The sequence below is a fragment of the Tachysurus fulvidraco genome, chromosome 15 (genome assembly GCF_022655615.1).
Source record: "Tachysurus fulvidraco isolate hzauxx_2018 chromosome 15, HZAU_PFXX_2.0, whole genome shotgun sequence".
Lineage (NCBI taxonomy): Eukaryota > Metazoa > Chordata > Actinopteri > Siluriformes > Bagridae > Tachysurus > Tachysurus fulvidraco.
In genome coordinates, this window is record NC_062532.1 from 3,736,988 (window position 1) to 3,754,363 (window position 17,376).

Here is a 17,376-nt window from a genome sequence, read left to right on the forward strand (position 1 = left end):
CTTTTTCACTCTTTCCATAATGTGTGATTAGTTATTTGGGTTGTTAAACACAGGTTGGACAAATAAAAACACTATAATTTATGTAACTACATCCTCCTGTGGTTGTGAGGTTTCTCAGTAACATGACAAGATGTATTTTATAATGCTGTTATAATGTAAGGTTCTAAATTATACAGAATGATAAATGAATAGAAATAAAGTTTCCTGTTCTAAATGAATAAAAAATTCTGTAAGTTTTCTTGTTATAGATTCACCCAAAAACACCTGATAGTGTATAAACTTACTCATTAACACTTGCCTTAAAATTCTTATTGGTTCAAACATAAACTCAAGCTGCAATGATAGAAATCTCAAAAAAAAATAAAAGGTTCTAAACATTATTACAGTAATACAAATACTTTTTTACTGAAAAGTTTACTCAACCTTTGGTCTTTATCTGTATCCTGTATATTTAAACTGCACCCACATTAGAAATGTTTGAACATTATGCTGTTCTTTAAGCTTTAAGGCCTGTGATTGTCGCTCTTTCTTTATTCACACAGCATCTAAGCAACATGTAGAGGATCAAAGGACTGACAGTGTGTCATAAATATGAGAACATGTTCTCCTGGGATTTACATTAAAGTCATAAACACTAACTTATGAAGCTAAGATATTACAGCTCCATTATATCATCATCTCATTAAACCAGACTGCATCATCCACACTGTTTCATCAACTACATCATTAGAAACTAATATTTTGTGATCGTGTTGTTTTAACATTTGTAGGAAATGCCTCATGTCTTCCGAAAGCCTAAACACTGTCATGCAAATCAAACCCCTTCATAAATGATTAGAGGTGTTCTCAGGAGAAGTGAGGGTCTGGGTTCAGGTTCAGATCAAACCATGTTCTCTACACTTCTACTCTTGCTGTTAACAGCTACATCTGGTAAGTGTGTGGAGAATTTTGGAAAGATGCAGATCATTGTGTACATTTTCCTGTTTTATAGAATGCACCTGAATAATGGCATGATTGTTGTTCACAGGTATTAAATGTATTGAACTGGTTCAGCCTGCAGTCATGCTGGTTAAGCCTGGAGAATCATTTTCAGTCCCCTGTAAGATCACTGGATACTCAGCCACTAGTCAATGTACTAACTGGATACGACAATCAGGACAAAAACTGGAATGGATCGGCTGGTACTGCAGCTCCAGTGATACTGGCAGCAGCGATTCACTAAAGAACAAGATCCGTTTCTCAGCTGATGCCTCCACCAACACTGTGACTTTACACGGGCAAAACTTTCAGACTGAGGACACAGCTGTGTATTACTGCGCTCGTAACTCACAGTGAGACAGATCAACAAAGACGCTGTACAAAAACATCCAGTACAGAAGTCTGTTAGAGGCAGAAACTGTGTCTTACTTCAATGTTTCACCTTCTGAGTTTCTCAGAAGAGTGAGAAGATGATATCAGCTAACTTTCTCTCAGTTGATTGGATGAGATTGTAGTGTGAAATTTTGGAACTACAATTAGATGTTAAATGTATAACTTTTAAATCTACTAAAGAAACCCTGACATCACATCATCACATTATATTTGAGTTATGAGTAAGATTGATCAGGCCATATTACTTTTCTGAAGTCCACTAAATAATTGTTCCTTGTCATAGGTTATATTTTGATTCATATTAAAATTGTTAAACAGAATTTATTCTTTTAAAGTGTCATATAAATAAAATTATTAACATTTATTTTTATTTAGAACTTTGCCTTGCTGTGGCTCTTGAGGTTTTATGAAGCTTGAATGTCTTTTTATTGGACTTTTTGTTTACTGAAAGCTCTCACTATGTTCATTATAACTTTGCATAAGAAACGTGCTGCTATCTAGCAGTTGATGTTCACAAAAGACATCTTCTGGTTTCTTCAAAAAGAATTTAGGAAAAAGAGAAGATGTTTTAAATGATTCAATTATTCACAAAGATTTAAAACAGACAAATTGTTGGCATGAGCTCCTGACAGGTTGAGTCAGCTGTAATATGTGACCTGAAATATTTCTATAATTAAATTCAGTTTCAAACAAATCACAGTTTCTTAAGAAAGAAGAATGTTTTTCTGGATGTTACAGTGATCCTTGTCCTACAGTGAATGCTTTTATTCTTTAAGAAAAAAATAAACAAAAGACTTTTGAGCTGCCCCTTTTTTAAACATTAACTACATTAATAACACAGGAACCTTAGGCAAAAGAACATTTCATGTAAAATAGAACAGGGCAGAATTTACTGAATAAAAGAAAAGTGCAGAGCTTTGAGCAGCTCCCTTTTTCCTCTCTCATTTCCACCTCTCCTTACTCCCTTTCCATCTTCTGTTCCTAGTGAGAGAATTGGGCATGTAACTGTCCTGCCAGCAGTTTGAATCTTAATTGTCCTGCCAGCATAATTAGGTGCATTACTGCCACCTTCTGCTCTGGAGTGTGGAACAGAAACAATCTGTTTTTGGCTCGGCTTTTGATGACGCTCCTGTCGTAATAAGTAGATTAACTGTGCATTAACAAAAGATTTATCTTTTTATTAATATCAAAGAGCTTAAATAATCCTATAATATTAGATTATAATAAGGAGATGCTTAATATGATAATATTAGAATTTTAACGGGTCCGGGCAGACCCGTCACTTGGTCCGGATCCGGACCGTAGTCCGCCATTTGGTGATGCCCGTTGTAGTCCATGTAAAAATGTATTGTTATTTAATTATTTATTTTTCTAGCAGCCAGAACATTGTAATTTTCTGTATCTGCTCTCTAGGGGGCAGCAGCTGCTTGTTTTCTAGGATTCATGAAACTATGAAATCTAACAGCTGAAGTGTGTTCATGCAAATTCACCAAGTTATAAAAAAATAGCCTCTTGTGCACCAAAAGTCTTTCTAGAGCAGACCTCTACCTTTCCAGGCGTTTCTCCACCTGCTCTCTACTGTCACTACAGAATTTCCTGAAATCTCACTTTTTTAAAATAAGGAGACTGATAAAAAGTATTTGTTAAAGCCACTCTACTCTATTCAATTCCAGTATATTGATATGAATGAGACAGTGAATAATGAGATAAATGTAGAGATCAGATAGTGAAGATTGTGACGATGACAAAAGGCATGAGGCTGATCTGAGGAGGTTTTTGTACAGGCACTTCAGTGATCTGTATCACCGTGTTATGGTAGCGCACACAATAATACACAGCTGAAGAGTCACCGTGTTACTGGAGGTGTCCTGAGTGATGCTGAACCTGTTTTTCAGTGATTCTGTGCACCCTGTGCTTCCATCACTACAAATGTATCCAATCCACTGCATATTTTTCCCAGCAGCATGTCGAATCCAGTTTGTACAATAGCTGCCATCAGTCAAGCTATAACCAGACACTTTACAGCCAGTGGTCAAAGTCTGTCCAGGCCGGACAATCACATCACCTGGCTGAGCAAAATCGATTGCGCTAAAAACAACTGCAATAAAAAAATATATATAGACAGAAAACATAATTTTTTTCTAAACAATCTCAACATGAAATAGACAAAGTACAACAATGTAAGGTTTAATCAAACTTACAGGACGTAGATATGTCCAACACCAGGAGATATACAAGCAGCATGGTTACAGTTGAGGCTGTACTGGTGGGAGCTGCTCTCTAGTCATCCAGCTTTATTGATGTATAGTCAGGGACAGAGTTTACATAATTTAACCTCATGCAAAATAGTACTATTCCTCATTTGGTGTAATGGTGAAGGGGCTGCAGGATACAGCTACTGACATGTCCTAAAGTAGTTACTGTAACAGATAGACTACTTTTTTACCTTAAACATTTTAGTGTACATCATGTCTAAATTATAGGTATTAGAATCAGGAGTTTGTTGGGACTGGAAGTCATTGGAAATCTGAGATAACATTAAAATATAACATTTAGATTCCTGAGAGTTTTTTTCTTTGCATTCATTAAATGGTCAAAATGCCAATGATTTATGTATATCATAGTTTACTGTTAAGTGTTATAACTAGTTATTAATTCATTCCATAGAGGTTTTATATTTAGTGTTAGCTAAGTCAATTGTTTTTTTTTTTTTTGTTAAAATGACATAATGTCCGCATAAAGTCAGATTTAATATTTTTTGAACAAAACCTTTATTCCAACATAGAATTTAAGCAATTAATATAATTAGAATTCTGTCTTTGTAAAGAAAATCTTCTCAGTCTATTTGAACACATTCAGCGTCTCTTTTTTAAACACTAATCGTTCTCCAGCTTCATTTAACTCACCGGACAGATTAATGATTTTTGGGATTCTGTAAAAGTGATTCATATTTAACTACAATATTCTGTGTATTTTAGAAATTCTAAAGTTATACTCACTTTTTGTGGTTTTATATTTGATTTAAATACAAATGCTGATCAGAAAAGTTCATGTATTTATGTAAATCTCAGTGCAAGAAAAATTCTAATTCAAACCCAAGCAGTAGTGTTAGGGAGCGTTAACTTATACTACAAACAGAACAGTTAGTGACCTGACAATGTGACACTTACAGAAATAGATTTCTCATCTGTTCCTCTGTGGATGTTTTTATATCTCTAGTGGGTGTGTCATGCAAACCAAATCCTGTGTTTGAACCATTTATGCTGAAACATTCAGCCCAACAACATAGCAGCAGTTTGTGTTCATTTACAGCAGCAGGAATCATTTTAATTCTTTGAGATGGGACTAGGCAGAGTTTTGTGTTACTTTACTCTAACAATCTACATTCAATGTTAGTATGATTTATTACATCATTTAAAAATATTTAGTTTTGTTCTATTTTTAATGTTAATTTCTACCTTTGAATATTCTATTTCAGATTCCTGCAGTCAGACACTGATCGAGTCTGATGCAGTGACCATCAAACCTGATCAGTCTCATAAACTGACCTGCACAGCATCTGGATTTACCTTTCGACAGGCACCTGGAAAAGGACTGGAATTTGTTGCAAGCATCTACAGTAGTACCATATATTACTCCAGCGCTGTTAAGGGCCGCTTCACCATCTCCAGAGACGACAGTAAGATGCAGGTGTATCTGCAGATGAACAACATGAGGACAGAAGACACTGCAGTTTATTACTGCGCCCGTCACACACAGTGACACTTCCCCTTAGACATCAGTACAAAAACACAGACTTACTATAGACACATGACAAACCCCCATTTTCAGATTCATGGAGGTGAAAGAACCAAAATGTTTACAGTGTCTCTGACTTACATGTTACCACTTGCTGACGTTTACTGGACTGTTGTGAACATTGTCTGGACATTTATACTGATGAAAGATTATTAATTCACTTCTTAATATATTTGCACTCATATGAAAAAGAAAGTGCACCCTCTTGAATTCCTGGTTTAACTATTTAGATATAATAAAAATTCAACCAGTCTTTAGCAGGTCTTCAAATTAGTTAATAAAACCTCAGATGAACAAGAACACATGACATACAGTATAAAAACATGTCATTATTTATTTAACATGAATGCATCTATTATGAAGAAGTATATGTAAAACATGTGAAAAACTAAGTACACCCTCACTGCTTCCACAGGAATTAAGAGGGTAAGTAGCAGCCAGGTGTTGCTAATGTAATGCAAGTGATTGATTGATCACTAGCAAATGTGACAGAGTTCACAATAACAGGACACAAGACACAACACTGATCTATTTAAATCTTATAAAATGTAAAATAAATAAATAAGTAAACTAATAAATGAATAATCCACAAATGAGAACAAAGAGATTAAAGTTAGTTATTTTTTTTAAATAATTGTAATATAGACTTTAAACCATAATACAAAATTATTAATGTTACTGCACATGATAAACACTGTAATAATCATATCACTAACACGAACTTATGATAATGTAGGTTGAAGGATTAGTCGCTATTCCTCTCTGTTACATCATCATAACCCTCACATGTTTTCTATCATGACGTCATGATGCAAATCCAGACTGCTGTGTGTCCATGCTGTATTTATGTGCAGCTGAGCTGAGTGGAGAGATCGAGTCTCATCAACACTCACCATGAAGATCCCACTCTCCTTATTCCTGCTTGTAATCAGCTTCATAGGTGAGTTCTCATGCAGAATCCCAAATATATTAGACATTATTTTTTTTTATTTTACTTACTTTACTGTTTTCTTTTTTCTGTATCAGGTATTCAGTGTCAGAGTCTTGAGTCTATTCCCACTGGTTCAGTGGTGAAAAAACCTGGAGAAACTCTGAGTCTTTCCTGTAAAGGATCTGGGTTTAACTTTGGTGGCCATGGCATGCACTGGATCAGACAAAAAGCTGGAAAAGCTCTAGAATGGATTGGGGTTATCTGGTACGATGCCAGTAAAACAATATACGCCAAAGACATTGAGGGACGTTTGGAAATTACCAGAGACAACTCCAAAAACATGGTGTATCTGCAGCTGACTGGTTTGAGTGCCCAGGATTCTGCTGTTTATTACTGTGCTAGAAACCACAGTGGTACAAACATGTTAATCAGCTGTACAAAATCCTCCTCCAGATGTGGACAAAGAGAAAAGTGCATTCAATATAAAGGGCACTTTCACAAGATCTGCAGGTGACGCTACAGTTCAACAAATATACTGTAACATTGTAGGTTTCTTTAAAGTACAACATATTGTCATATCCCCAGTCAGGTCTAGACACTCCACAATTTCTTTGTATTTCTGTGACACAATGAACACTGAGACTGTCTCTTATAGTCATATATTTACAGAGGAACCAAAAAGGAAATAAATAACATTTACAGAAAATGTCTGACTTTAATTAGTGATTATTGAATAAATACATTTCACAAAAGTTCCATAACATTAACTGTAACATTAAACGTAAATAGAGTTCACCATATTCTTCTTTAATTAATAAATAAATTGTCACCATTCACAGACTGCTGCTGTATAAGGGGAAAAGTGATCACAGTAATCAGTGCCATTGATTATTAGAAAATAATTATCTTCAGGTTTGTAGCAGTAACTTTATGAATTAAATATCTCAACTTTAACTGTGAAGATCTCCTGTAAGATACACGGCTTTGTTATGACTGAGTACAACATGCACTGGATCAGACAGAAACCAGGGAAAGCTCTGGAATGGGTTGGATATGTGAACTCCGTAGTCTAACTGTACCTCTGTACTGTAAGTTTGGCTTTAACAGCTTCAGCCATGTTCATATTCACCTTCTCATAACAGAAAGCAGGAAATTTGCAGACATGAGAATCATTTCTGTGTTAATGTAATTCTCTAGAGTGCAGCCTACACATGACTGATAACGACAAAGGATCGTTTATCTAATTATTATCATTTTCATGGATTATGGTAGAGATACAGATTAATTTGAGGGAACTGGAAATAGATCAGTTTTAAATCTGACCATCACAGGAAGCGTTAATTACATCACAACACGTTCATATCATTATTAATAATAACAAACAGCTGAATTATTTCCCACATTAAATTGATATGGAGATGAAACGGGGTGTGAGTGTGATTAACAGCTGCAGAGCTGCACTCAACACAGCCTCTCTGTAATGTTTATGCAAATCTGCATCTCCTCTTGTAATATTAGCAGCGTTCTGATCTAGACAGGAAACACTTCTCATCAGTCTTCCTTCAACACAAACATGTTTGCTTCAGCTCCACTGCTGCTGCTGGCTCTCGCCCCCTGTGAGTGTTTGGATTGAAGCTTTATTATTTCATCTGATCCTTTCAGTTCGACATGTCCACCTTTTCTTTTTCTCTTTTTACAGATGTGTTCTGTGCTACTGAGCTCATCCAGCCAGACTCACTGCTTATAAAGCCAGGAGAGACTTTAACCATCACCTGTAAAGTGTCTGGAGCTTCTATCACTGATAGGAGCAGCCACTATGGAACAGCTTGGATTCGACAACCTGCAGGAAAAGCTTTAGAATGGATCAACACCATTTATTATGATGGAGATATTTATAAGAAAGATTCACTTAAAGACAAGTTTGTGGTCTCTCGAGACACTTCCAGGAACTCTGTGACCTTACGGGGACAGAACATGCAGACTGAAGACACAGCTGTGTATTACTGCGCTCGTGATCCACACAGTGACACAACAAGCTGCAGTGCTGCACAAAAACCTGCACAATTCACTTCTTTAATTAAATAACAAATACATTTTACTGAGTAACTAATCCCCATATTACAAATATTTCAGCATAGACATCAACACTGGCATTAATAAAATAAATAAAAAAGTCTCTTTTTTAACCAGTTGAAATGAAATGTGTCTGCAAAAGACATTTATTATAAAGAACAACATCCATTCACACTCAGCAATCAGGCTTTAACTCTTCATCCTGAATGAACAAAAAACATCCAAAAACTCCTCAATCTATATCTAATAATTAATAAGAATCCCATGTAATTAAATGTGAAATGTGAACATTGTATAATTTGATTGCATATTTTTTGGTAATGTACAAATGAATAGGAAAAAAACAAAGACAAAAAGTTTTTTATCATCTCACCAAATAATTTTTATTAATGGATCATCAGAAAACCAGGATTAGCTAAAAAATGACAACATCATGAAGGACTGGACACGTTTGTGTTGTTCAGTGATAATCAGTGATCAGAAAACTTTACATTCTTCTGGATGTTCCAGTGATCCACAGTGAAGGACTAAAAAGACATGAGATCTAATGAGTAAAGAGCAGTGACCATCAAACCTGATCAGTCTCATAAACTGACCTGCACAGGATCTGGATTTACCTTTAGTAGCTATTACATGGATTGGATCAGACAGGCGCCTGGAAAAGGACTGGAATTTGTTGTAATTATTGAGGGTGATAGTGATAGGAAGTTTTACTCCAGTGCTGTTATGGGCCACTTCACCATCTCCAGAGACAACAGTAAGATGCAGGTGTATCTGCAGATGTACAGCATGAGGACAGAAGACACTGCAGTTTATTACTGCGCCCGTGAACCACAGTGATACTTCCCCTTAGACATCAGTACAAAAACACAGACTTACTATAGACAAATGAAAGGCACCTGTAGGGGGCAGCAGCTGCTTGTTTTTGTGAAGGATTAATGAAACTATGAAAACAGCTGAAAGTTGTTTATGCAAATTCATCCTGATATAAAAAAACACCCTCTTGCTCACACGACTGAATCAAATGTACCTGGTTATAACCCTAAAGTGGACGTGGCCTAAACTAATCATCAGGAATGAAAGTATACATAAACCCTGTTTCTGTGCTCCTGGAAACACTGGAAAAACCCACAGGTAGTAATAACTCTGTCAGCATTCTGTGTAAATGTCATTCTGACTGTTCCTCAAACCAACAAACTAATAGACATCACAGTCCCAATACACACTGTAACACACACATCCTAGTCCCAATAAACACTGTAATACACACATTCCAGTCCCAATAAACACTGTAATACACACATTCCAGTCCCAATAAACACTATAATACACACATCCCAGTCCCAATATACACTGTAATACACACATCCCAGTCATTCCAGTCCTAATACACACTGTAATACACACATCCCAGTCCCAGTACACACTGTAACACACACATCCTAGTCCCAATAAACACTGTAATACACATATCCCAGTCCCAATAAACACTGTAACACACACATCCCAGTCCCAATACACACTGTAATACACATATCCCAGTCCCAATACACACACTGTAATACACACATCCCAGTCGTAATACACACTGTAATACACACATCCCAGTCCCAATATACACTGTAACACACACATCCCAGTCCCAACACACACTGTAATACACACATCCCAGTCCCAATACACACTTTAATACACACATCCCAGTCTCAACATACACAGCCTCTGTTCTAGAAATGTAACTAACACCTTCTGAACACAGAAACTGTGACTTTATCGTGTGAGGCTCATTTTAGATGATTGTTGATTGAACATGTTCAGTTCAGTTAATCACAGAGACACTTAATGTATAAATGAGTAAACCTGAGACTTCACGATCATGATGATGTTTTTCATGCAAATCCTCCACTTACATTAAGGAGGTCTGTGTGAGTGTGTGTGTGTGTGAATGTGTGTGTGTGTGTGTGTGTGTGTGTGTGTGTGTAGTGAGGAGGAGGACAGCAGATGAGCATTTTACTTCACTTTTATATCAACAACAATGCTGTCATTATCAGTGTTGCTGCTGCTTTCAGCTGCATTCTGTACGTCTCCGTGTCGGCTGAATGAATTTAGATTTAATTCCCGTTTCGTGAAAATGACTTGATGACTTTTGATGATGTTCTGTCGCTCTTATTCACAGGTGGTGTTGGAGGTTTGGAGCTCACTCAGACAGACTCTGTGCCGGTGAAGCCTGGAGAGTCGTTCTCCATCTCGTCTAAGATCTCAGTGTCGAGTTATTGTATACACTGGATACGGCAACCTGCTGGAAAAGCACTGGAATGGCTCGGATATCTGTGTAGCGGTGATAGCACTAATCTCAAAGACATGATGAAGAGCAAGATCAGTCTCAGCCAGGACAAATCCAGCAGCACAGTTTATTTAAGAGGACAAAACTTTCAGGTTGAGGACACGGCTGTGTATTACTGTGCCAGACACACAACACTACAAACTCACTGAAGCCCTGTACAAAAACATCCCTGGTCATTTTCCTCTCTCTGCAGTACACATGTCCCCAGAGGGGTCTGGTATATATGAGCTAGCAGAGCTAAGACACTTCTGTAGTTCAAAGATATCTACATAAAGTTTCATCTTTGTCTCAATATTAAAATAAATTCTTGTCCTGATCACAAGTGAACACAGAGTTACTCCATCATTAATACAACACCAATCTATTGCAAAGTGTTTGTGCAGCTTGCTGAAGTGGATGTTGTTGTAACACACAGTTTAAGCTATTATTATAATTATAATTCTTTATGTGCCTCTAGATGTCAGTCTTTATAAAGAAACTCTCTCACTTTAAACATTCTAATTGTTCTCCAGCTTCATTTAACTCACCGGACAGATATTTGATTATTGGGATTCTGCAAAACTGATTCAAATTTAACTACAACAATCTGTGTATTTTAGAAATTTTACAGTTATCGTTTAGATCAATTATAGCATAAATATTGTGAGAAAACATGTTTACATCTCCAAAGACAACGTTCCAAATATAAAATCTTGTTGAAAGTTGAGTTTATAAACCAACACATCCTCCATCAGATGAATCTCCTCCTCATGATTTAAATACATTTCAGATACATTCTCCTCCCATCATCAGCAGATAAACAAATCCAAGTGTCAGAGCTGGATCTCACTCTATTTATATGATGTGATGGTGTCTGTTAAACTTTGGAGAACAGAGAAGACTCCAGTCCAAACAACACACACCATGTTCTCTACATCTCTACTGCTCCTGCTGGCAGCTGCTTCTTGTGAGTGCTTTATCAAATTCATTCATTTACTAGATGAAGAATAAAGGTGCAGCATATATTGTGTGAGATATCACCATGTGTTTTCCTCCACAGATGTGCATGGTGAGGAACTGACTCAGCCTGCTTCCATGACAGTCCAGCCAGGCCAGAGTCTCTCCATCCAGTGCAAGGTTTCATATTCACTTACGAGCTATGGTACAGCTTGGATTTGACAACCTGCAGGAAAAGCTCTGGAGTGGATTGGACGCATCTGGAGTGATGGGGGTCCAGCTTACAGTGAGAAACTGAAAAAATAAGTTCAGCATCTCCAGAGACACTTCTACTAACACAATAACAATTGGAGGACAGAACATGCAGACTGAAGACACAGCTGTGTATTACTGCGCTCGTGATCCACACAGTGACACAACAAGCTGCAGTGCTGCACAAAAACCTCATCACAATTCACTTCTTTAATGATTTAACAACTACATTTTAGCATAGATACCAACATTTTAGCATAGACACCAACATTGGCATTAAAGAGCGGACTAGCTTATTGATCACTTGAGTGGAGTTCTCAGGAGCTTGACATTTCGTAGCAACGTGTCCGCCCTCTCCGCATCTATAGCAAAAGTAATCATGCTTGTTTCTGACAGGTTTTTTTCTAAGGGGAGCTGGGGAAGGCTTTGGCAAGGATGGTGTCTGACTCATTGTATGACTGTGGCCAACACCCATAACAGCTAGCTGTTGTTATAACTGCTGGACTTGTTTTTTCAAAGCTTGAACTTCTGAATCATTCTTTGTCTCATGCTTGTCTGTGGTATCTGTATATCTTATCTTTGTCTTGGGCTTTACCATCATGGAAGAAGCAGGTAAAGCGGTTGGACATCCCCTTTTCAGCTGAGCCCCGAGTTCTTGAATTTCTACTTTGAGCTCCTGTACAACTGATGAACTAATTTTTTCTTCTCTCTGCAGGTGTATGGGATTTGCCGTGGCAGTGTTATTACGCCGAGTGGCTTCACTCTCTTCAGCCTCACGTATTTCATTTAGTAAGTTCAAGAAAGTAGGTGGTCGCTTTTTCTCTCCCTTAGTCGCAACTGCAGGAGCATCATGTCTGATTCAACGTCTCCTCGGATCAGCTGTTCTACTCTTGCTCTGTCAACATTGGCCAAAGACAAACCTCCTCTTTGAACAACTTTGGCCAGAGATTTCTCCATCCGTCTCAAGAAATCAGATAAGGATTCTCCAGGAGACTGGCATAGTAGTCGAAAAGCAAAATACAAGTCTTCTCCAGACTCGGAGGATCCAAATGTGCTTTCCAGGGCTTCCAGGTACTGCAGGGCACTGGTATCCAGACTAGAAAGACGAACAGCTTTTATGATTTCGAGTGCTGGTCCCTTCAAACTTTCTACAATAATCTGACGTTTTTCTTTCTCAGAGCAGTCACAATCTGTTATCATTATTCTGGCCTGCTCGATTCAATGTTCCATGGTTTCCTCTCCTGCGGGGGTGGGAACAGTGCCCAAGAAGGTACGTAAACGACGGTAAGCATTGCTGTCACTTTGTGGTTTCACTGCTTTCTCTAGGATCTCACCCACAGCACGAATAATTGACTCAGGGGAACTGGTATTGGAACCAAGGGAAGGAAACAGAGCTTCTAAGTCAGTCATAGACTTTCCCTTATCCATGAGAAATTTTGACAGCTTATTGGTGAATTCTACAGGGGCGGCAGGTCGTGAGTCACTTTCAGTGGAAACAACAATCTCCCAGGCCTCCTCACCATCACCATGCAGCAGTTGGGTAGGACAGCGTGTGGCGTCAACGACTTCTCTACTCTCGCATAACACTAACAGAGTAGTTGAGTTGGGTCCATGCCTGGTATCTCGAACACGCACTCTTCCAAAGGCTTTTACACTCTGAGCCGCTTCCTCGATTTGTGCCACTTCAGTAGTTGCTGGTACTCCAGTCAACAGCAGCGCGTGACTTGGGTCAATCCCTACCTCACTACACCAACTGGTAAGTTCAGTTTGAAAAAGAGGGTTACTTCTGAAAGACATGCTTCAAGAGTTTACAAATAAGTGCAGGAAGGGGTTAATTTTCTTTTCCACAATCAACTTGGTATTAAACAAAGTTTTATGTCTTCTTTTACTTTTATGTCTTCCTCTACATTTTACCAGAGGAAAGAAGAGAAGAGATTCCCCTAATGGGCCACCACTTTATGTAGTGCCCCCTGCCCTACTTAGTCGTGTCAAGTCTAAGCTCTTTAGGGTGGGGAGATGGGTTCAATAACTTGGGGTCTCTCGACTAAAGAAATTAAAATACTCTGATACCTGGACTCTTAAATACACAATAAAGAAACATTCATAAAAACAGTTTTGTATTTATTTTTCTATATAAAATATATTGTGATATGAATTATAGAATGTATATAAGTAATGTGAAATATGTATAACAAGATATAGGTATGAATAACAGTAGTCAATATGTTTTATAACAAAATTAATTATTGTCCCCTTACTGAATAAACTGAATAAACAAAAAAAAAAAAAACCCAGCAATGAATATGCACTCAATGAAAATACTTAAGCACTCTTACTGTTAACTAGTTTAGTAACGGTGCAACTTTACACTCTAAACCAACACATATATTACCAAAGTGTAAATTCAACATAAATATTAGTGGGCCGACTCACACAAACACACACTCACCCACCCAACCCCCCGATGCAGGCCTGTGTCGTTGCTTGCGTGCGTTGTGGCCTTTGAAACATTTACAACTGGCCTCTTCACTCAAATGAGCTAAAACCAACACAAATAACAGGTACCTGAGCTCCGGTCATCACTCACACTCTAAGCGGAGACATCACACACGATCCTCGGCGAATAATGGTACGTTTCTCACATCTCCTGGTTAACATTAAAGCATAAACAAACTAAACACTGTTTATAAAGAAAACTAATCCATATAACACGCATTTAGCACGAGCGTTTCTGACTCGTCTCAAACTCTCTCTCTCTTTTGATTGACACATTACCAACCAAACACATTGCACTCTCATATGCATGGGTGGGTGTAAAATAATAAACATCCAATCACAGAAAAGATAACAAAACTAGATAGTAACCAGCACATGTCTTCCAAGTGCATTTAAACCAAACTTTAGTGTATACACGGAGTTTCTCAACTCTTTCGCCGCCATTGACGAATTAAAGGGATACACACTCATTTTCAGATCACATCAAAAATGTTAATCTCTTTAATAAACACAACAGTTTAATGAATAGTTTACTTAAACCTTATTATAAAACAAACCTTTTCAGCCACAAATATCTGAAAAGGGCAGTTATTAAAAAAGAAGCTTTTAAATGCACATATTCTTAAAAGAAACATAACTAGTAAGAGGGTTACATGTTATACAAAGAAAACTAATAACATTGATATTATTTAGATATTTTCATGGATTTCATTGAAACCTGAGGTTTTCTGAATGTCTTTTTTTTTCTGGCTTTGAATGTTTAAGCTCTCACTATGTTCACTATTACTTTATGTGGCGGGAGCGGTGTGGTGTGTTAGGAGGTACGAGTGAGAGCCGTACAGCTTATCACACACAAACCCAAGTTTATCTATTTGGAACCAATTCGACTACGCCACCTGGGAGGGTTAAACCCAGGAAATAGAAGTAAACCCAGATCACACAAGTTCGATCCTCTTAAAATAAGTGTAGGCAAGAAACGTGGGCATCATAAAGTACAACGTTTATTAAATACTTGCAATTAAAATAAAAACCTCACTTAATATGCTCAATCCTAAAGAGCAATTACTAACAGCTCAAACCAACATTGCAAAAACAACAAAAAGAAAAGATGTCTTCACTGTTAAAAAGGTGCAGTGACAGACAAATACACAAATAACGACGATCAAATGAAAGAAATAATAAACAACCACTTTACGCAACTTCTAAACAGACAAAACAAAATATCACAATTAAATACAGGGCTGGGGTTATCCACCGAGGCGATCACCAGGGTTAGTTATCCAACCGCACACTTCCACACACACACACACACACACACACACACACACACACACACACACACACACACACCATGAACTCAGAGCACGCACTCGTACCCTTCAAGAATGTCGCACAGCACACGTTGGAATAGCACCACCACCAAAAAGGTCTTTCACCCGTGGGACCCCCAGCTCCTGAAAGAAATCAAAACCAAAATAAATACATATAAAACAGAAACAGAATGAATGAAAAGCAAATAGAAGTCACGATTCAACCACGTCGTTCTTAGGCCAGCCCCAAGAAATACACGATCGTCCACCCCAAAGTAGACCAGAGCAGGTCAGTTAAAACTATCCCAGAAACCAGATGGTAGCAGAAGAAATCCCTTTAAATGATTGTATGCTAGACACTCGGTGGAGGAAAAAGTAAACTGCAGTGATAATGGCCAGGACGAAAAGAGAGGGAGAATCCAAGTGCGGATAAAGAAGTTCACGAGGATCGATTCGCCGCTCAGGATACGCAGCCCTCAAATAACCCGCTGAAAGGTGGGCAGTAAACAGATCCGAACAGCATCCGACAGGGGGACACACAGTGATGAAAAGACAGGCTCAATCACCACTCGTACCTCGTTCATCCGGTCACATTTACATGCACAAGAAAAGTGCTGCTATCTAACAGGTGATGTGATGAACACAGGAAAGTGATGTACTTACTATTCATAGTGTATCAGTTTTGTAATATTTGTTACGCAGTTAACCAGACTGCAAAATTCTACATATTTTATAAATAGTCTTTGAATCATGCAGTTGTGGTCGTTTCATATATAGGTCTGTAATAAGTGTAATAAGTACAATATATGTACAATATATGACAATAATAGGATGTGCTGCTTTCTAAATAATATAGATAGAAGGAGAAAATCATACTGATTGAGAGTACGAAGCTGGAGACTATATAAATGTATACAATAACAGTTCAATCAGGTGTGTATGGAGTAGGGAAAATTCCAAATTGTTGAATAAAGTGAGCAGAGACTGCAAGTCCTCTTCTGTGAATGCGAATGAAAGAGGATGATGCTCAAGATTAAAATATAATATGAGAAATTTGCATGCATGTCTCTGTCTCCTACTGTACTTCTCCATGAACCTCATGCACTGGATCCAACAGAAACCAGAGAAAGATTCAGATTAATCTGAGGGAACTGGAAATAGATCAGATTTGCCACCTTCACAGGAAGCGTTAATTACATCACGACACGTTCATATCATTATTAATAATAACAAACTAAATAATGCTGTTATAAAATAAGGTTCCAAATTACATATAGCAATAAATGTATGTAAATAAAGTTTCCTGTTCTAAATAACCAATAATTTCTGTAAGTTTTCTTATTATAAATTCACCTGAAAACACCTGATAGTGTATAAACTTACTCATTAACACCTGCCTTAAGCTTCTTATTGGTTCAAACATAAACTCAATCTGCAGTGATAGATATCTATAAAAAATACAGACATGTTTAAAAGATGAGGAAGTTTTCTCATTTATCAGAATCAGAATCAGAATCAGCTTTATTGCCAGGCATGTTTTCACATGTGAGGAATTTGTTTTAGTGCCAGATTTAAGCAACAAGGACCAAGAGCTTTAACTTCTGCTCCAACACACACCATGATCTCTACATCCCTACTGCTGCTGCTGCTGGCAGCCGTACACTGTAAGTGTTTTTACATTTGACATGTCATACAGTTTTGGTTCCTTAAAGCTTTTTGCTTTTACATCATTAAAATAACTTTTCTTTAACAGGTGTTCACAGTGTTGAGCTGATCCAGACCGGATCCACAGTATTAACTATTGGTCAGTCACTGACTCTGACCTGTAAAGTGTCTGGATATTCATTAACTGATAACAGCTACTG

General features: G+C 37.6%; 1 pseudogene and 2 gene segments (V, D, J or C); all 3 read left to right on the plus strand.

Annotated features, from left to right (window-relative positions):
* Nucleotides 1–770: 770 nt before the first annotated feature.
* Nucleotides 771–1,711, plus strand: LOC125138776. The segment is given in 2 exon segments: nt 771–930; nt 1,028–1,711. Coding segments are annotated over 2 exon segments (408 nt in total).
* Nucleotides 1,712–5,956: 4,245 nt separating this feature from the next.
* LOC125138847 lies at nt 5,957–6,614 on the plus strand. The segment is given in 2 exon segments: nt 5,957–6,109; nt 6,196–6,614. Coding segments are annotated over 2 exon segments (465 nt in total).
* Nucleotides 6,615–11,420: 4,806 nt separating this feature from the next.
* On the plus strand, nt 11,421–11,969 carry LOC125138780 (annotated as a pseudogene).
* Nucleotides 11,970–17,376: the final 5,407 nt, after the last annotated feature.